General features: G+C 39.4%; 1 protein-coding gene and 1 long non-coding RNA gene across 2 annotated transcripts in view; one reads left to right on the forward strand and one right to left on the reverse strand.

The window, feature by feature from the left end:
• Positions 1-13,210, forward strand: part of LOC115234623 (dynein beta chain, ciliary-like) — a 32,356-nt gene extending 19,146 nt beyond the window's left edge. The window contains exons 44-64 of the mRNA XM_029805828.1: positions 21-242; positions 593-844; positions 1,780-1,906; positions 1,973-2,106; positions 2,406-2,643; positions 2,809-2,996; positions 3,107-3,276; positions 3,766-3,986; positions 4,177-4,453; positions 4,540-4,815; positions 5,958-6,363; positions 6,834-7,150; positions 7,277-7,409; positions 7,602-7,883; positions 8,094-8,300; positions 8,639-8,972; positions 9,215-9,390; positions 9,862-9,972; positions 10,035-10,208; positions 10,450-10,598; positions 10,835-13,210. Of these exons, the coding sequence (XP_029661688.1) occupies positions 21-242; positions 593-844; positions 1,780-1,906; positions 1,973-2,106; positions 2,406-2,643; positions 2,809-2,996; positions 3,107-3,276; positions 3,766-3,986; positions 4,177-4,453; positions 4,540-4,815; positions 5,958-6,363; positions 6,834-7,150; positions 7,277-7,409; positions 7,602-7,883; positions 8,094-8,300; positions 8,639-8,972; positions 9,215-9,390; positions 9,862-9,972; positions 10,035-10,208; positions 10,450-10,598; positions 10,835-11,129 (4,689 nt within the window). The 3' untranslated portion in view covers positions 11,130-13,210. The remainder of the gene's footprint in view (positions 1-20; positions 243-592; positions 845-1,779; positions 1,907-1,972; positions 2,107-2,405; positions 2,644-2,808; positions 2,997-3,106; positions 3,277-3,765; positions 3,987-4,176; positions 4,454-4,539; positions 4,816-5,957; positions 6,364-6,833; positions 7,151-7,276; positions 7,410-7,601; positions 7,884-8,093; positions 8,301-8,638; positions 8,973-9,214; positions 9,391-9,861; positions 9,973-10,034; positions 10,209-10,449; positions 10,599-10,834) is intronic.
• Positions 13,211-13,356: 146 nt separating this feature from the next.
• LOC115234580 lies at positions 13,357-18,913 on the reverse strand. The gene is made up of 3 exons (XR_003883933.1): positions 18,869-18,913; positions 15,437-16,063; positions 13,357-14,206 (listed from the first exon to the last, which is right to left on the reverse strand). It is a non-coding gene; the product is annotated as an uncharacterized LOC115234580 (long non-coding RNA).
• Positions 18,914-22,200: the final 3,287 nt, after the last annotated feature.

Raw genomic sequence — 22,200 nt, forward strand, 5'->3', positions numbered from 1 at the left:
TAGTATCACTCTTTATGCAGGTCAAGCAAACCGGAATAATCGACACCAAAGCGAACTGCTGGAAATTTTTCATCGAACGCGTGCGAAGGCAATTGAGATGCGTCCTGTGCTTCTCACCGGTAGGGGCGACCCTACGAAAAAGGGCCAGGCAGTTCCCCGCAATAGTAAATTGCACCGCGATCGACTGGTTTCAGGACTGGCCGCAAACGGCTCTAGAATCCGTGTCGGCGACGTTTTTGGAGGTATAACGCATTTTACACGCGGTTATCTCTCTCAATAACCACAAAATTGTCGGAATTGGTTTTAACATAAATTTAAATGAGATATATTATAATCTTAAATGAGATATAATAATTTTTCGTAATATTATTATAGTTATTTTTTAAATAATGTCTAATTTTTTAGAGATGTATAACTGCGTTACAAATTTATCTTAATTTGATCAAAAAATTAATAAAAATTTGACGTATTATTTTGGAATGGTCAACATTTATATCCATTAATTATCTAGTTATAATGCAAAAAGTAAAATGTTATTTATAATATTTTTCTAAATAAGCTATATAACTACAATTTTCTATCTTTGTACTAGGAATTGAAGGAATTATCGGCCGAATATCGGACTTCCGTATCACTCTTCATGTCCTTTGTTCACACGAGCGTGAATAACGTGTCCGCGATATATTTGCAAAATGAAAGGAGATACAACTATACGACGCCGAAATCATTTCTCGAACAGATCTCTTTGTACTCCAAATTGCTAACAGAAAAAACGCATGACTTGAAGGCAATGATATCGCGTCTCACCGATGGATTGGTGAAACTCGCATCCTGTGCCATTCAGGTATATTTCCTGCTTCCTATTCGGAATTTAACTCATTGTCATAGCACATTTTAATTTTTTTTTATATTTCCTGCATAAAATATTATATTGGATTTTCTCTCCTCAATCCAGATCTAAAAATGAACAAAATCCAAAATTTCTGAAAAATAACCGATTATATAAAATATTTTGCAATTATTCGCCTAGTTTTTTACTTTTATATTTAAAATAAAAATCTGATCGAAATTTTACTTTACTTTCGTTCTAGTTTACACATTATTTAATGTTCAATAAAACTATATTAAATTTCCATCATTGTTAACTTCAATTAAAATAAAAAAAAAAATTGTTAACAGAAAACTTTGCCTGCATCACTTATGCTTATATGTGTATGTATTTCTGCGTGTTTTTTTCTCTTCCCTCTTATATATTCCGTATATAATATACATAACGCACATACGTTACAAGCACGTTAGGGGTAACCGATTATTATATTGGATTTTCTCTCCTGAATCCAGATCTAAAAATGAACAAAATCCAAAATTTCTGAAAAATAACCGATTATATAAAATATTTTGCAATTATTCGCCTAGTTTTTTACTTTTATATTTAAAATAAAAATCTGATCGAAATTTTACTTTACTTTCGTTCTAGTTTACACATTATTTAATGTTCAATAAAACTATATTAAATTTCCATCATTGTTAACTTCAATTAAAATAAAAAGAAAAATTGTTAACAGAAAACTTTGCCTGCATCACTTATGCTTATATGTGTATGTATTTCTGCGTGTTTTTTTCTCTTCCCTCTTATATATTCCGTATATAATATACATAACGCACATACGTTACAAGCACGTTAGGGGTAACCGATTATGGCTGGCAGGCGGGTGGCAAGAAGCGCTCGCTGCAGGCGCTTCTTACGTCCATCTTCTGAGTTATCTTTTCACGAAGTAGGTCGACGAGTTAAAGATCATTCTGACCGCTCAAGAGATCGAGTTGAAGAAAAAGAACGAGATAGCCGACAAGATATTGGCTGAAGTACGTGCGGAGAACGTAAAAGCGGAGGCGGAAAAGGCCATCGGTAAGATATCGGAGAGCGTTAATCGCGAACGATAATGCCGATAACGAGCACGATACGGGATTTCAGTGACCGAGGAAGAGGAAAAAGTGGCGGAGATCAAAGAGGTGGTGTCGGAAAATCAGAGACATTGCGACGAAGACCTGGCCCGCGCGGAGCCGGCGGTGAGGCAGGCCGAAGCTGCGCTCGATACTTTGAACAAGGTTAACGAACTCGCGTTTATGTATTGTAATCGAAGCGCCGAAAACACGAGTGGTCCGAGTCACGCGATAGCTATTTTGTATATAAAAAAAAAAAGAGCAAAGTAAAAATTTATTGCGTCGCGATGGAAAAAAACCACGTATGACAAAAATGAAACAATTCTCGATTTTGAAATCTGACAGCTTGATATCCAGTGTGTTTTCGTGTAATAGAAAAGAGAGAAAATATGGTTTTATAAAAGATTTTTTTTTCCAGCTGGAATGTATTGCAAATATAACATTTTTTACGTGATTAATTACAGAATAACTTGACCGAATTGAAGTCTTTTGGAACGCCGCCGGATGCGGTGTTAAAGGTCGCCCAGGCCGTGCTCGTTTTATTCGCGCTTGAAGGGAAGATCCCGAAAGATAGATCTTGGAAATCTTGCAGAATGATAATGGGATCTATCGACGCGTTTCTGTCACATTTGCGTGATTACGATAAAGAGAATATACATCCGGATGTCGTTAAAGCGATCCAGCCGTATATCAATGACAAAGGTATCGTTGCTCATACTTTAACTATTATAATAGAAATGCAAAATAATACTGGCGCAAATATATACCAAGCACATAAAAAGATATATATATATATATATATATCATCTATGGGTAAAAAGATCCATATTGCGTTTAATAAAATACGTTACGCGTATGTGTGACTAGAGTTCGATCCGGATTTCGTGTATTCAAAATCGCAAGCGGCAGCGGGATTATGTAGCTGGGTGAAAAATATTATGGTATTTCATTACATCAATGAGAACGTAAAACCTCTGAGAATCGCGCTCGCTCAAGCAAACGCCGAATTGAGGACCGCTATGGAGAAGTTGAATTCTTTGAGGAGTCGTTTAGCGGTGAGCTTGTCTCTCATTTTACACGTACTAGTGTTACCTCTTTTCAATTTCGCATGTATCTTTATTAAAAAGAAGTATTTTAAAATTTTCTTCGTTTTCGCGTGCTTCAGGAGCTTCAGAAGATGTTAGACATTCTGAGCGAAAAGATGAACGTGGCTTTAGCCGCGAAACAAAAATGTCAGGACGAAGCGGAAGCGACCGCTTTCACTATAGATTTGGCAAATCGATTGGTAAACGGTCTCGCGTCTGAGAACGTTCGTTGGGCTGAGACTGTGGAAGTGTAAGTATAGATTTGCTACTTGTCTAATCGTAAATCAGAAAAGAGAACTGTTTAGATGAACAAAAGCACTCTGACAAATATCGAGTTAATTTTGTAAATTTATGTGTTTTATGCAACAATATCTCTTGCTTATTACACTGATAATTAAATCATTAGAGAAAGGATGAGAAATTACTTTTTTATAGAACATCACGTGTCATATCTTTCAATTAATAATGTCCAGATTATCATTTTTTATCGTGAAACAATTACAGAACTTTTTTTATTGTTGAGAAATTTTATGACATATGCCTTCTGTCTATAACTTATTTAATTCACTGTTTTAATTATCAAATTTGTACGATTAATTTGATACTTATTTGAATCTAATTTTGTTCATCCAATTAGTTTATTTTTAACGTAGTAGGTAATACATCCGTTTATTGAGATAATGTCAATTACTCGCGTTAAACGTATTTCTAAATACATTTGTGATACACCACAAAACAGGTTAAAAAAATCCGAAATTACTCTACCGGGCAACGTGTTGCTCGTCACGGCATTCATCTCTTATATGGGATGTTTTACGAGGAAATATAGAATGGATCTCATGAATTTACATTGGTTACCGTTTCTCGACAATCTGCAAGTGCCAATACCGCACACACCGGACTTGGATCCGTTGTCTTTAATGACCGACGACGCGAAGATTGCCCAGTGGAATAACGATGGTAAATAGCACGTTTGATTTTCTCTCTCTTATTTTATTTCATTAATTTTAATCGTGCAATTTTGAAAATCGCAGTCTATTTTATAGTGATGTCTCATATAAATATAAATAAATAAACAACATAAAATAAATTTTTTCCATCGACTATGCGATTTTCGCAAATTAAATATCAAACGTATCCCCTTACGTAGGTTTACCCACGGACAGGATGTCCTCGGAAAATGCCACGATACTCACGAATTCGTCTAGATGGCCACTGATGATCGATCCGCAATTACAGGGGATCAAGTGGATTAAGAATACATACGGGGACGAATTAATGGTGTTACGTTTAACTCAAAAAAATTATCTCGACAGAATCGAACACGCTATCGCAAACGGAGATGTGGTGTTACTGGAGAGTATTATGGAAACGGTCGACGCCGTTCTAGATCCGATCCTGGGCCGGGTTTTAATAAAGAGAGGAAGGTACATACATATACGTTTTTTTTTTCTTTTTTGATAAACGTAAATTATCCGGCAAAATTGATCTTGCAAAACGTACGTTAACAAAGGGCCATCAAGGTGGGGGACAAAGAGGTGGATTACGATCAGCGCTTCCGTCTCATCTTACAAACAAAACTAGCGAATCCTCACTATAAGCCGGAGATGCAAGCTCAGACTACGCTCATCAATTTCACGGTTACGAAGGACGGTTTGGAGGAGCAGCTATTAGGCGCCGTCGTGAAAGCGGAACGTCCGGATCTGGAGTCGAGCAAAGCCGAGCTCACAACTCAACAAAACACGTTCAAGATCACATTGAAAGTGTTGGAGGATGATCTGTTGCACAGGTATGTAATCTTATAATGTGTGACGTTCATATCGATCGACTTTAGAAAGAAATATATGCTGCGCGAGAAAGAATCAAATCAAATTTATTAATGATTTTTCGATTCAATTTTTACACGATCATCCTACACGATTGTTTAATGTCTCTAATTGTTTATTTATATCTTTACATTCATGATTCAAGTTTTTCTTCCGTTTTATCTATTTGACACGAGTTAGAAAAAAAAATACGAATTTTTGTCGTCATTTAATTATATTAAGTATAGTCTCATCGTGTTGTCTCGTCTCTCATTCAGATTGGCGACGGCTGGACCCGACATCCTAAGCGATGTTGCTCTTGTGGAGAATCTCGAAACTACGAAGAAGACCGCGAGCGAGATCGAAGCGAAGGCGATCGAGGCGAAGGTGACCGCTGGGAAGATAGACGAGGCGCGAGAATCCTACCGGCCGGTGGCATCCAGGGCCAGCCTCCTCTACTTCATTCTTAACGATCTTAACAAGATCAACATGCGATTACGATAAAGAGAATATACATCCGGATGTCGTTAAAGCGATTCAGCCGTATATCAATGACAAAGGTATCGTTGCTCATACTTTAATTATTATAATAGAAATGCAAAATAATACTGGCGCAAATATATACCAAGCACATAAAAAGATATATATATATATATATATATCATCTATGGGTAAAAAGATCCATATTGCGTTTAATAAAATACGTTACGCGTATGTGTGACTAGAGTTCGATCCGGATTTCGTGTATTCAAAATCGCAAGCGGCAGCGGGATTATGTAGCTGGGTGAAAAATATTATGGTATTTCATTACATCAATGAGAACGTAAAACCTCTGAGAATCGCGCTCGCTCAAGCAAACGCCGAATTGAGGACCGCTATGGAAATATATGCTGCGCGAGAAAGAATCAAATCAAATTTATTAATGATTTTTCGATTCAATTTTTACACGATCATCCTACACGATTGTTTAATGTCTCTAATTGTTTATTTATATCTTTACATTCATGATTCAAGTTTTTCTTCCGTTTTATCTATTTGACACGAGTTAGAAAAAAAAATACGAATTTTTGTCGTCATTTAATTATATTAAGTATAGTCTCATCGTGTTGTCTCGTCTCTCATTCAGATTGGCGACGGCTGGACCCGACATCCTAAGCGATGTTGCTCTTGTGGAGAATCTCGAAACTACGAAGAAGACCGCGAGCGAGATCGAAGCGAAGGCGATCGAGGCGAAGGTGACCGCTGGGAAGATAGACGAGGCGCGAGAATCCTACCGGCCGGTGGCATCCAGGGCCAGCCTCCTCTACTTCATTCTTAACGATCTTAACAAGATCAACATGCTGTACCAATTTTCTCTCAAGGCGTTCAGCACGGTCTTTCAGAATGCTATTAAATTCGCGGAACCGGCCGACACCCTCGGTAAACGCGTCGCCAGTCTGATCGACAGCGTCACGTACTTGGTTTTTACCTACACCAGCAGAGGACTATTCGAGAGCGACAAGCTCATATTTCTCTGTCAGCTGACTCTTCAGGTACTACATCGTCTCGTAAATGCGATGCGGATTTTTCTTTACATAAACAATAAAGGGATAGTCTCAAAAAAAAAATAAAAAATAAAAAATAAAAAAATTGCAAATTATATGTTCTTTTTGAAATATTTTTTTATAAAGATCAGTGTATTAATATTTATGTTAAATGTACGTTCTTCGGCAACAATCACTTTATTATATAATCGCTTAATCGTAAAATATGTAAAATCATCTTAGAAAACTCGTAATATTTATTTTTTTCACGATATATCTTTGTTCACATTTCCTACTTTGTAGATAGTCGATTTCTAATCAATCATATTTCTTAAATTCTGCATTTCTATTTTGTGTGATTCAAACCTCTCGAAATCATTTCTCTGCTATTTAGTTTTCAAAAATTTGTAATGAGCAAAACTATATTATGAAGCGATTTATCTTCCGTGTATGTATTAAATGATCACTGTGATTTATAGATTCTGCTGCAGACGAAAGAGATAGATCAGATTGAAGTAGATTTTCTCTTACAATTTCCTTATTTACCGGATCAGACGAGCCCGGTGGACTTTTTGAGCAGCGTCGCCTGGGGCGGCATCAAATATTTGAGCGGAATGGAAACTTTCCATAATCTAGATCGCGATATAGACGGGGCGGCGAAAAGATGGAGGAAATTTGTGGAATCGGAAACACCGGAGAGAGAAAAATTTCCTCAGGAATGGAAAAATAAGACAGCCTTCCAGAGACTTTGCATAATGAGATGCGTGAGACTAGATCGAATGATTTACGCAATACGGTACAATTTACTCTAAAATGAACGTTCGTTCGAATAAAAATCAATAAATATGCGTGCGATATATATTAATATTTCCTCAGTATTCGCTCTCTCGCTACTCGTTTAATCCTCTAACAATTTACACAGGTGTTTCGTGGAAGAGAAACTGGGTGTAAAATTCATACAGTTCCGTATGCAGCCGTTCGAAAAATCATACGAAGAGACAAGCGCGAATACGCCGGTATTTTTTATTTTGTCTCCAGGAGTCGATCCTTTAAAGGTACGTTTTTCACATCCCTAAATATTAGAATTAATTTTAATCACATTCGAATATTCGGATATAAGATTCGAGATGCTCGTGTACTTTTTTTCGCGTGCGATTCTAAAAATTCTTTAGAGAATATTAGTGAGGCTAATAATAGTTTTAACATAACTATGAGCGAATTAACGGAGTTAACGATGTGGCGTGTAGGACGTCGAGAAACTTGGTAGACGGCTCGGCTTTACGTTCAACGCGCAAAATTTCCACAACATATCGTTGGGACAAGGTCAAGAATCCGTCGCGGAGAACACGATTGAGATTTCGGCGCGCAACGGTCACTGGGTTATACTTCAAAATATTCATCTGGTGCGGAATTGGCTGCCGAGTTTGGAAAAGAAGATAGAACAACTCTCGGAGGAGTCGCACGAGGACTATCGTCTCTATATTAGCGCGGAACCGAGTCCCGATCCCCACGAATCGTTAATACCGCAGGTAAAAAATGAAACTGAAAAATTATCCGAGAAGCGACAAACTTTTTTTTTTCTTGTGTGCAATTTATTGTAAATAAAAAAAAAGAAAAAAATTGCGAATAAGAAAAAAAAAATGACAAGTTTTTCTCGCCATTTTCTGTGAGCATCGCGTTTGAATATTGCTTTCGTCGAATATTTTGCATAATATTTCAATGCGATCGAAATGCACAAGGGCATACTAGAGTCGGCCATAAAGATCACCAACGAGCCGCCGACGGGTATGCGCGCCAATATCCACAAAGCTCTGGACAACTTTAGCCAGGACACACTGGAATCTTGTGCCAAGGAGACAGAATTCAAAGCTATTCTCTTCGCCCTATGTTACTATCATGCTGCTTTGGCCGAGCGTAGAAAATTCGGGGCGCAAGGATGGAATAAGGTCGGTATTCGCGCTACTTAAACAATAAAAGCCTAAATCAGGCTTTTAAATAATTAATAATTCGTGATAAAATTTCACAACTTTATAGACCATTTATTTTAAAATGATTCAAATAATAAAATTTTGAATTTTTATATGTAAATTTGATTTTTGATAGTAAATTGTGCGTAAAATTAAGAAAAATCTTATACATGAATTTTACGTAGAAAATTAATAAATTCTGTACAGAAAAATATATACATTTATTATATATGGACGTGTGTCAAGAAATACTGAAGCACCTTTTAAAATAAATATTTACTCTATTCTTTTATATTTAATATTTCGTTAATGTACAGTTATATCCCTTCAACGTTGGCGACTTGACCATCAGTGCTTCGGTACTATTAAACTATCTCGAGGGCAATACTAAGACACCCTGGGAGGATTTGCGTTACTTATTCGGAGAGATCATGTACGGCGGTCATATAACCGATGATTGGGATAGAAGGTTGTGTCGAACGTATCTCCTCGAGTATCTACAGCCGGAATTAGTCGAGGGCGAATTATATCTGGCGCCGGGTTTTCTGGTGCCATCCAGTACTGATTACACGAGCTATCATCAGTATGTGGAATATTATTTGCCGACGGAGAGCCCCATCTTATACGGACTTCACCCGAACGCGGAGATCGGTAAAATTTTTCGACTGATTTTGTCATTAAAAATAAAACTTGATGAGATCAGCAATTTCGTTTATCGTACAGTTTACTCCGCTTGTTATAAAGATTTAAATCTCTTGCCGAAGACTTTTATCTCTTATACAGAAATACAAAAAATGCCTACTTTGATACGCTTTGGTTTTACCTCGTTTTTCCCTTCGACTTATGCTCGCGTTAAAACGCTATGAATTGTCGCTCGTTACCGTTTTGCGCAGGATTCCTCACAAGTACGGCGGAGAACTTATTCAGAACAATCTGGGAGATGCAACCGCGGGACGTCGCCGATACAACGACCGGAGTGTTATCGAAAGAAGACAAGGTGAAGGTTATGATAGAGGATTTACTTGACAAGCTTCCCGAAGAGTATAATATACAAGAATTGATGAGCAAGGTTGATGTCAGGCTATTACATCCAGACTCGTTATAAGAATAACGATCTGCTAATTTTGAAAACAAGGAGCACTGAAATAAATATGACATAAAGATATGATTCAATATAATGTGCAAAAAATCGCTCATATAAAATAATTAAATAATATAATTTAATATAATTAAATGTGATAAAATTGCTTACTTAAACTTTGTGTGTCACAAAGTCATCAAGAAATTATAATTATCAATTATTCCCCCTGATGTCATATTTAATACAGTGTCTTAACTGCTTCTATAAATGTTCCCTTTCTAACATCGGTCATTACGCATTTTATGTCCTCGACTTTATTGCCACTTCGAACGCAAGATTTAATTTTCTCTTCTCTATCTTTATAACATCACTAGCAATATTAATATTACAATTAATTTTTTTATGATGATAAATAAAATAGACAAAAAAATTTGACTCTTTCTTTCTGTTTTTTTCTAGACGGAAGATCGCACTCCTTATGTTATCGTCGCTCTCCAGGAATGCGAACATATGAACGCGCTTTGCAAGGAACTGAAAAGATCTTTGAGAGAATTGGACCTCGGTTTGAAAGTCAGTATCGAGATACTGACGGGGAACAGTAATATGCGATAAATCTAAATATCCCTTTTTAGGGCGAGCTCACGATCAGCGCAGATATGGAGGATCTGCAGAATCACCTGTTTATGGATTCTGTACCGCCATCGTGGACCAAACGCGCCTATCCTTCCACTCTTGGTTTGTCGAATTGGTTCGCGGACATGCTCAATCGAATAACCGAACTATCGAATTGGACGGTAGATTTTAACGTAAGTAAAGGCGAGACCGCGGTTTTGCGACAAGAAAAAGAAATACTACAAACAATTATAAATTAAAAGAAAAATTATGTATTTTCATCAAACATGGGAAAAAATAATTTAAATTTTGTCACACGTTGCAACTAATTCGAGAAAACCTTGTTTCGTCATTCGCTTCATGCTAAAAAAAGTTTGTCTTTCTTTCTACATATGATTAATCTAACTCTTTCTTGCGGAACGCATCTTTCGACAGTTACCGTCGTCGATTTGGCTGGGTGGTTTTTTCAATCCGCAGTCCTTACTTACCGCCATCATGCAGCAAACCGCCCGTAAAAACGAGTGGCCCTTGGACAAGATGTGTCTGCATTGCGACGTAACCAGAAAGCAGAAGGAAGAAATTACGTAAGAGACGACGTGAGATCGACCTTTTTAGAGGATGAGGTCTTTCCGAAATATATGAAATTTCAGAAATCTATATCTTTTATGAACCCAAAATCGCTTTCGCACAATAAATCGCTAAAGTACAACAGATAGTGCTAAGATTTTCGATGCGATAAATTTTTCGTGATAAAAAACTCGACCTCTCCTCGAAGGGTCAACGGATCAACGCGATAATACCGAGATAATCTTTTCATCAGGATGCCACCGCGCGAGGGCGCATACGTGAATGGCTTGTACATGGAGGGTGCGCGATGGGATGTCGCGTCTGGTGTCATCGCGGATTGCCGGCTCAAGGAGCTGTTTTCTCTGATGCCGGTGGTATTCGTCAAGGCGATCACGCAGGACAAACAAGAGACGAAGAATATGTACGAGTGTCCGGTTTACAGGACTAGAACGCGCGGTCCTACGTACATCTGGACGTTCAATCTCAAGACTCGCGAAAAGCCCACCAAGTGGACCCTGGCCGGCGTCGCGATTCTCCTACAGATTTAAGCTCCCTTTTCTTCTCCAGCATCTCTCCGCTCTCGCGAAACCGACCGACGTTCACACACGAATTTCGCGCTCGTAATAGTTTCTTCTTTTATTTTTTTTATACCTCTCTCTTCGCACGAATCGTAATGGCAAGTCGCGCCGCCGCCGTGCGACGACGGTTTCCCGGTTAATGACCTCTTCGCAATTACGTCAAACCTTCTTCGAGTTACGGTCGAGTCGAGGAACGGCGATAATTACAATGCGCGTATTCGGATAATTATGATTGGCGTATACGCGTCCGTTGTAACGCGCATCTCTTTGTAACCGGCGCTCTGTAAATGGTGCGATTTCGACCCGAGTGGAACCTCGTTCTTTCCCGAACGGAAGGAACTTGGTTCGCAGATGTGACGCGCTCGTTTAGTCCAAAAGGTATATACCGCTGGTGTCGTCGCATGCCAATTGAAATCGTCAATTGAGAGAATCGGCATGAATGTGACAACGTGGCGAACGCACGTTTCGACAACGGTAGGAAGAATATTGACGACTCCCTCTCTCTCTCTCTCTCTTTTTTTTTCGTACATCCGGTGTTTTCTTTACGCGCCCACAACACATACACACCGCTCTCGCGCGTTATTATATTAGCCGATACGGCTATTTGACAAGTCGACGACGGTACACGACGACAATATGATTGGAGGTTTCAAGGAAGTGGTCACCCTTTATCGACTGCGACGTAATTATCTGTTTCGCGAGGAGGCATCTGGTTTCGCGTGCCGTCCGGCTTCCGCGACGACGCGATGCGAAATTTTGGACACGCGAGTGAAACGCCTTGCGAAACCTAACCGAGTCAGCTAAACTGACAATAACGAAACGACCGGTAAAGTATAGCGCGGAAGCGAAGCCTACTGTCGCGCGACATTGTAACCGCACTCGCAATTGCGTATATATGCTTCTTCAAACGGTACGGTTTCGATTGGACCTCTATCGTTTATCCGGTATTATTGATAACTATGACGAGAATTTATAAATATTATTTGTATGTAAATTTATATACAGATTTGGTACGCGCGACAAGTACCTCAAACCATAGATCTTTATTCATCTCTAGATAGTTTATCAAGTTTAAATTGCTATAGAAATAACTCTGTAATAAGAGTTTCAAAAATATATTTCTTATGTATAAATCATAATGTTCTCTATAAAACACATGCGTTTTTTATACGTCGTTAGCAGTTAAAAAAAAAATTATGATTAATAATCTTTCCTTTCTCATAACGTTACCAGTTGATAAGGCATCGAATTGATATGCGATTCGTATCAATCGCATTGTTTTTTTTTGTCTGTTTGGAAATCAAACTTTCATGGGGGTGCATATTTTCGCGGATAAGCTTCGGCATTGAATGCGTTCAGACGAAGCCGGCGCTACCTGTCTCGGATTAAGAAAGACTCGGGAAATATTTTTTGATCATTAAACTAATTAGATTACCGGTATTGCGGCGGTCGGCTATAAATTAGTGCTCCAGAACCTTTACGGTTGCTCACCGTCCGGACTCTCTTCGGCCGGAGAACGCCTTCGGGGCAAACGCGCGTTTCTGGTATTTTATAGGGGACCTACCGAAGACGCGCGAGATGAACACGAACGAGACTTCGAAAAAGCCGCATTCGAGTCGCATCCGACGAATCAAGAGATACATCGCGCATTCGATTGCTACTCGAATACGTTCGGATGCCTAAGCCCAATTTAAACGATCTATAATTCACGATAAACTTCGAAATACGATCCTATCTAGAAGCTCTTGTAATGTAAATATTTGTAGGATTACAATTGTATCCCTGAAAAAAAGACACGTTCTATATTTAGGGATAAAAACTGCGTAAAAACAAATTGATAAATTCAATAATCATATTAATATATACGTTACGAAATCTTACATGTATCTTGTGATATAGTTATTTCTCGATCTCGTGGGATAGAATAATATGCTTTCTAAGCATAATGTTAAAAGCACATCCACCCATGTCCTTGCGTTTTGAATATCAATCAACGCGATAATTGGAGATTATACAATATTATGGCAATCAATAATCCGCGATTACATAATTATTATTCATAATATATACTTCATCAAATATATAAACACACATGATGTAGTAATAATAAGATAACAAATCAAGAAATATAAAAAGTCAAGGTGGAAACATTTAATTACACAATAATTATATGCATTACTCTATAATTATAACTCGTATTTATTACCTCGATGTAATAAAAAAAATCTCTCGTTCGCGTATATTTTTATTATAACGCGACATCAGCATACATGTAGTAGCAGGCAGAATACCGTACGCAAATCACAAATGGTCTAAAATGGATTTTACGTGCAACAAGATGAGCCCATAAATATACGGCTTGTAATAATTAAGGAGTCAAGAGAGAACAAAGACTAATCAAGTTGAGAAATAGAAACTTTCCGATTCAACTGAAGACCATTCTACCCGTCAAAATTAAAGTCATATCAAATGAAAAGTTTTATATAACGAGAAACTTACATTTTACTGACATGAATGCCGTATCAATATGTCATAGAAAGTTAAGCGTAAGTCGGTAGAAAGATATCTTTTACGCGCCGCAATCATATAATTGCCTTCTCCCATAGAAACTTGTGTATTGAGATTGCAAGAGAATTTATTCCATTTCAACATTTAATTTATGTACTCTCTCGCACACATAATTATGATGTAAAAAAAATATATATGATGTAAAATATTATGATTCCATTATAATAAGATAATATTGAAATCAACATAGTCAACAACATTATCAGCTCTGTTCTCAGACTAACTTGCTATTTAAAAAATTCATTAAAATCCTTGAGAATAATTCATCTTTGTGAAGGAGACAATAATTATGTGCGCGAAATAGACTTAATTTCTCTGCTGTACGTATCATCGATATTTAAACTTCGAAAAACGGCACAAGTTATCGAAAATGAAAATATCATGACTTACGTGCTTCCGTCGGTCGGGTATGTCCGTCGGAATGATGCAATCGTGTATCAGAAGCACGAAATATTCACAGTACAACACAGTCGTTGGCGCTGAAAATATCATCCACCATATTATTATTTGATAATTTCTAGTATAGTATCGTCTTCGAGCAATAACCAAAATAAACTTATTAAATCACGTTTTATACGTTTTATTTATTTTTTTTTTTATCAATGATTATTCGAAAAAATAAATAAATAAATGAAATAAATTTTAAACTATATAAAAATATCCAAAGATTTAAGGACCGATGCTCTTTTAACGAAAGTCAGAGAGTTGAGAGAATGTGAGGATACAACAGCTGTTAATCTAACAGATAAATTCTAAACGGCCGAGTCACTCCCCTAATCCATAAATCGTCACACGCGCAGAATAGTTTCCTGCATGCGTATCTGTATAAGACTGTCGCGCCAATGTATTGCGTGTGTGTTCATCGCTAATTATTTTGCTTGTGCCTATCATTTAATTTTATTGCAGTTTGCACATTGTATTAAGCAGCTATTAAACGTGCTCAACTAGAATCAAATAAAGATTGAGCGATATGTGAGACAAAGGCACATAAAACATGGACCCATGAATATTAATATATAATTAACTACACTTTCAATCGAGAATTGAAAGTAATGCGCGATTATTTTAATTGTAAATACCGCTAAAAAAAAAAAAAAAATTATGTATGTCGGAAAAATTCTCAAGAGATACAGGATGAATCTCTTTTTTCAAAAATTTTATCAGATATTTAATATGTACAACCAATTAATATATAATGAATAAAATGTAATGTGCAATTATTTTGCTTGTGCCTATCATTTAATTTTATTGCAGTTTGCACATTGTATTAAGCAGCTATTAAACGTGCTCAACTAGAATAAAATAAAGTGCAATTAATATGTCGCAAATGTTGCTTTTAATTTCTTAACCAAAATCATTTTTTAAATTCGATTTCTTAAATACTAGAGAAAATCAAATACATCCATAACAGTTCCCGCAAAGAATTCGTCATTAAATATGCTCACACATACTAACAAAGATTATATTTCGATATACATTACCTGAACGAAAATCTATAAATAGTGATAGTGTATATCGGATAATAATAATAAATAAACACAGTTAACACATATTAGCATCATAATATAAAAGTACAAAAAGTACACACAAAATATTCAAAGCAATTTTGTTATATCGAAAACTCGTTTCGTCGAACATATATTTGGACTGTCGAGCGAGCAATATCATAAAGACTAAAGAAAAAATAAATATTATATTCGAGAATTCACCTTGTTAGATAGAGACGTAGTTCAACACGTCCTGTACGTGAATATACGCGCAGCATCGCAGTTACAATTTCTATTCACGCTACGTCGTTCGAAGAAGAGCACCGAAGCCACGAACGATTACGTTTCGAACGATCGCGATACGACTTCCCGCGCCTCGAAATATCTAATGGTAAACTCTCGCACCAAGCGTCTTCCCCTCCCCCTCCGCCGTAATCCTAGCAGCCCGTCACCGCACTTGCGGCGTAATTCGTGTCGCAAGCTCCCGGCTTCCGGTGATCGGTGATACGCGATACGCGCGGTAATAATCTAATCCGACTCGAGTTGAAAGCTCGCGATCGGCTAAATCTACTAAAGATCTTTGTGCGTTTGTGTGTGGTGTCCCGAGAGGAGTATCTACGTATTCATATTTTCAAAAAAAGGATAGAAAACTCTCGAGGATTATATGCGCGATAGAGCGTGTCGAAACTTACCGAGCGTCGTCGTCCTTGTCGCGTCGATCGCTAGTGAATTTTCCAGTGACGTCACGCGTCCGAGCCTCCATCCCAGACCCCAATCCGCCTCGTTCGCGGAGGAGCGAAGAAACCGTCTCGAAAGGTGCGAAAGAAGGGCCTCCCAGGATGACTCTCGCTAATCGCGGGCAGGCGGAAAACAAGCGTGATGAGTCGCCTCGTCTCGTCTCGCCTCGCCTCGTCTCACACACGAGCTAACTCGACTCGACGCGACTACAACGAACTGCAACGGGTGAGTTAACCCCTTCTCTCTCTCTCTCTCTCTCTCTCTCTCTCTCTCTCTCTCTCTCTCGTCTCTCTCTTTTCTTTTGCTCTCCTTCTTACCGCAGCATATAATAAATGCGCGTGATACGTAACATTCAGGGCAACATGGACGATCCGAGACGAAAAGTATATACGCTCCGGAACGATAATCGATACGTGTTATGTCCTTAACGTGTGTCTAGATAGACACGTACTTTAACGCATTTTATATAAGAAGCGGGACTTCAGCGAAAGAGCTATACAATTTCTCTATACATTTATGCTACGCGAGGGTTTTTGTAAGAAAAGCGCCAATTCCGTGTGAGGTCAAAAGAAAGAAAGAGAGAGAGAGAGAGAGGGACATAAAAAAATTTGTTTTTCGTTTAAATTGATTTTGCTAAATAATGGATATTAAAAATCGAATAATAATTATCTCGAGTATTAAATTATATCCGAATATTGAAGGCCTCAATGTAAATTTCTTTATTAAGAGAGTAAGATTTCACCAAAGATTAATGAATATTTCACTGATGCTGTGAAAACATTTACATGGGCTTCTGTGTTTTTTATATATCACTGATTATGGCAGCAAGATTTCGCTGAAAAACTATTAATAATTATATACATTTGCAAAATGTAGCTTTTAAAGCCTTTTTTTTTTTGGATTGGTATTTTTTGGAAGAAACCCCCCCCCCCCACACGCACATATCTAGAATGAAATATGTATAACTATATTATATTCAAATTCAGAATTATACGCATATTACATTTTTTATTCTGGAAATGTGATAAACATAAAAAAATGAACAACACTTGGTCAAACTCAAATATTTCTTTAACAGAAAAAATATATTGTTAAATTTATCTCATATATTTTATAACGCACTTTAAAAGATGGGGTTATTACGATAACTGTGGCCCCCTATTTGAAAGGTCGTTTCTGAAGACATTTTTGACGAGGAACACGGGAAAAATCGGGTTATATAACGTAACCCAAACCAAATTTTAGTTTTAAATCAGGAATAGGTTTGGGTTAGGTTATATCTTTCGGAAGTGGAGCTCCCCCGTAGGGGGGGCGGAACCCAATGCGTCCACGCATATACTTTACAATGCGAAGCGTCCGTTTTGTAACGTTTTATTATCATGTCCAATACTTTAAAGTGATACATCTCGAAAATTATTGGTCGAAAATTTTTTTTACTATTTTTTCCGTGTTCCTCGTCAAAAATGTCTTCAGAAACGACCTTTCAAATATGGGGCCACAGTTATCGTAATCGTGCCTAAAAGATTACCATATAATTGAAACCACTATCACTAGTTGATTATACACATATTATATTTTTTTATTCTGGAAATGTGATAAAAAAATGAACAAGATTCTTGGTCAAATTCAAATATTTCTTTAACAAAAAAAAATATATTGTTAAATTTATCTCATATATTTTATAACGCACTTTAAAAGATTACCATATAATTGAAACCACTATCACTAATTGATTATACACATATTACATTTTTTTATTCTGGAAATGTGATAAAAAAATGAACAAGTCTCTTGGTCAAACTCAAATATTTCTTTAACAAAAAAAAAAATATATTGTTGAATTTATCTCATATATTTTATAACGCACTCTAAAAGATTATCATATAATTGAAACCACTATCATTAATTGATTCTTGTAGTATTTGACTGATTTACAATACTATATTTATAACCGAGATCATCGGTGACTGTTTTTTTAATGAAAATGCATTGATATTATTTAAAAGAGTGGCGAGATTACGATAAGGACGAAGCAATGTTAAACTATCGGTTCGGACCATCCCCATTTCCGCCGATCGGCGATATTTGATTTTTTGCCGCGCCGAAGAATCATCTCGCACATTTCGACTCGTATTTCATCTCCTCTTCGCTTTATTTGCATACGCGATACATCGTTTTCCGTATCTCCGTGCCTCATCGTGTGCTCACGGCAAACGGTGTGCGGAGAGGTCTGAAGATAATTAATGCAAATTACACACGCGGGCAACGGGCACGCTACCGGTTACGGCGTTACACGCGGATGAAAGCCGCCGTGTGCGCGCGCGCGCGCGCGCGCTCACGTCATGTAAGCCGTTGCTCTTGCATGTTGATATGTCGCTCCGATTATTGCCCGATACAATTGATTCGTCGCTGATTGACTACCACATATCTGCCGTTTGAACGGAGAAAGAGAGAGGAAGAAGGAGATTAGTTTTCTCTCGCCCGTCCCGTCCCGTCCCGTCCCGTTTCGTCCCGTCCCATTTCGTCTCGTCCCATTTCGTCTCGTCTCGTCTCCGTCTCGTTCGCGTGCAGTGAGCTGTATACTTAAGCCGCGGAGAGCCACCGCACTAAACGGACGTGGCGCGTATAATTTATGAATTATTATTTTGTACTATAATATGTCGGCCGCTCTTCTCCCTCCCCCCTCGTAGCCCCATAGTACGCGGCTCGTCTTCTCCGAGCTTCTCCGCGGAGAGAAGCATCTCGTCGGAAACAGTGAGATAAAGAGCATCGTCAATGGCGTAGGGTTCTCGTTATTACCTTCTCCGCGGTGTACAAAGTATAATATATATCGTGATATATAAGTATATATCAAAAGAACCGCCGCGAGAGAAAGACACGGTATATTCTCTCTAAAGAAGTGATCGTCTTATTTACCGTAGCGGCTTCACCAATGACTGGAATACGGAAGCTCGGAGGTTTCACAAGTTTCACATCTTGTACATGACTGGCGTTTCCTTAAGAATCTATTCTATAGTAAAAACAGTTTGTTTACATTCTTTTGAAGAACGACGCGCGTAAATACAACGATCGCATGACGCGATTGATAATATTCCGTCTTTTTCTCTTCCTCTCCCGTTCGAATTAAAATCACAATCTTTATAACATATTTGATTCAAAATTGTATTAGGAAATATAAAATATTTTTTTTAAGGAAAAATACGCGCGCGAAAAATATATACAGACAGCTTTGCTATTTATATTACGCGTCGAATACGTTCTCGATTGAACACGGGCAGCCGTAGATTCCGTTCTAATTGGTCCCTAATCGCGGTCCCGGATCGTGCGAATCGCGAGACCGACCCCCTTGTATATGTTTGAAGAGTTAGAATTAGAACGGGTCCACCGAGATGCGCGCCAGTGCGATTCGCGGCAACGAGGCAAGCCTGGGGAAAGACCAGACAGGCGAGCTAGCGAACCTGGAGCGAACAGAGGCGAGGGGTGGCGTGGATGTTGCGGGGGATTGGGAGGACGGGGGGAGAGAAAAAGGGGAAAGGGGGTGGAAGGGGCAGGCGGACAGGCAGGCAAGCAGGCAGGCAGGCAGGCAGGCGGCCGGAGCGAACGGCGGAGAGCGAACGGACGAGCTCCGAGCGTAGGTCCCGAGAGCTCCGGAGTATCCTATAATTACGAGTAACTCAGCCACATTTGCGTTGATCCGACACCTTAAAGATAGCATTTAGCGGCCCCTTTCATCTCCGCGGCAAACAAACCAATTTATACCTCAGGCCGCTTTGTGCTCCGGCGAGGGACGTGCTCCGCCCCGAACCTACGAGTTAGCTCCGTCTTTTTCCACCTTCCCTCTTTCTTCCCCTCTTCTCCCCCTCTCCCTCCTCCCCTTCTTCTATACGCAAGCTTCTTCCTTCTCTTCGCTCTCTTTCTTATTCTTATTCTCTCCTTCTCTCTCTCTCTCTCTTCGTCGAACTCTCTTCCACGCTGCGATCTCGCCCTTGGTCTCCGCGAATTTCGCTGGAAATCAATCGCTCGCGTGAAAAAAAAAGCGAAACGTATTAACGTCCACCAAATATGTAGTACTTACCTACCCATCTACTCGGCTGCGCGAGAGCGAGCGAGCGAGGGTGGAAGCCGAAAGAGCGACGAAACGAAAAACGAACGACGTCGCGTTTTTGCCTACTTCTCTCAGAACTAATTGGCGAGCGTTATTACTGTCGTTCCCGCTTTTTCCCCCCCTTCTCGCCTCCCTTCCGAGAGATCTGCGAGGGAGCAAAGGTTCGCGTGACTAAACGCTACGACGCGAGGACGTCGGAGCACACGATACGCGTTATTACTGTCGTTCCCGCTTTTTCCCCCCCCCTTCTCGCCTCCCTTCCGAGAGATCTGCGAGGGAGCAAAGGTTCGCGTGACTAAACGCTACGACGCGAGGACGTCGGAGCACACGATAATGATAGGTTACCGCCTCTTCTTCTGGCATTCGCGACTACGCTTCTATTTATTGTTAGCGTCCAACGAGCGCGCGCTCGCATTCCCTGTATAAATAAAGTTACCGCGTATGGAATTCTTCTCTCGCGTACAAACTTGCGGATAGCCGGCTAAAAACTTTCGCGACGCAAAGAGACACCCCTCCGTGGAAATATACGCAGGTGCGGGAAGTATCGTTCGGTAATAGCGAAATACGCAGCCGTCTCTCGTTTTTCGTTTATCGATTACGATCGATCCGAGGTGAGCAATGATATTAACGTCATTATCAATTTACTCTTTTATAAGCACCTATAAACTATAATAAAAAAAGTCTATATAGTGAATAAAAAATAATAAAGTGATTATTACTTTATACGAGTAATCGTGTTACGTTGATTAAACGCAAGCCAAGATTAAATGATTAAACGTGAATTGTTTGGATGCGATTTTGATGTGAATTTGCCGGACGAGGTCGAGATGCGAGACACGTGTGTAAATCCCGATTACAAGATATAAATGTAAGACAGCTCTGTCCGTTCTCGCAACGGAGAGACGAAGCAGCATCACACACGCGCGCGCGCGAGAGAGTCGATCTTTAACGACCGGCCATCACTTTCGCGCGGGCGCCTTTCTTTCTTCTTCTTCTTCTTCTTCTTCTTCTTCTCCTTCGCCAATGTTCTCCTTAAAATATCTCTGGGAATTCCTCGGGACGCTCGCGCGCATCTTCTATCCTCCGCGTGGCGTCCATCTACGATATATCTAATACACGACGGCGAGTGACGCGCGTACTAAAGATAGCTCGTAAAAAAAAGATTAAAACGCAATTAATTTCCGCTCCCGCGAACGACGATTACTCGGGGCTACTCGGATTACTCGCGGGATACACCACGGGCATCCCGCAGTACTTTGTCCCTCTCGATCGCGTCGCCGACATAACGTGTCATTAGCGTGGCGCGCCGCCTAACAGAACAAACAAATTGTTTCTCCACACAACCCACCCGACACCTAAAGCGTAACTAACCCAAGCCACACCCCGTGGAAACCCGACTAATTTGGCCGATTGTGGTCGACCCGAGAAACGACCTATCCCCCCCTCTCTCTCTCTCTCTTTCCTCCCCCTCTTCTCCCTTCAAAAAAAGAGAGAAAGAGCGAGTGTCTTCCTTCCAGGACTCGGAGAAAAAAAAAAGAAGGAAGACAAACTGCGATTAATTTCGTGAAACGCGATTTGCTGAGAGAAAGAAAGAGAGAGATAGGGTGAAAAAGAGAGAGAGAGAGAGAGAGAAGAGAGTTGCGCGGTCGACGTCGCTTACGTCAGTTTACGGACGTTTTCAATTTTGCAAGCGACAAAAGATATTTCGGTACGCGCGAGTACCGTGACGGCGGTGATTCGTCTTCGATGCCGTGTAAAAAAAGTGCGGGGCACTGTTGTTACGAACAATGCGGAGGCTCCGGCTACGCCGGGGTGGTCGGGGCCACCAAATAAATTGAACGAGCACGAGGTACGCCAAAGAAGACCGTCACGGGCCCAATTTCAAATCGATTAGCTCGCCCTCGGATCTCGGAATGAAAGGCTCCGGCTGCTATCCCGCCAACAGAGTCCGCGGTTACCTGCTTTACGAATGCCTTTACGTTTTAACGCGCGCGCGCTACATATATGTTTCTCTCTCTCTCTCTCTCTCTCTCTCTCTTACTGGATATATAATACGTATACACATGTTATATCTCCAAACGGAAAATATTCCGTCCACAGATTCGGGCGCCTATGGCCCCGAGGCAGGTTGATGTTTTAGGTT

Source organism: Formica exsecta, unplaced genomic scaffold (assembly GCF_003651465.1).
Source record: "Formica exsecta isolate Colony F162 unplaced genomic scaffold, ASM365146v1 scaffold108, whole genome shotgun sequence".
NCBI classification, from domain to species: Eukaryota; Metazoa; Arthropoda; class Insecta; order Hymenoptera; family Formicidae; genus Formica; species Formica exsecta.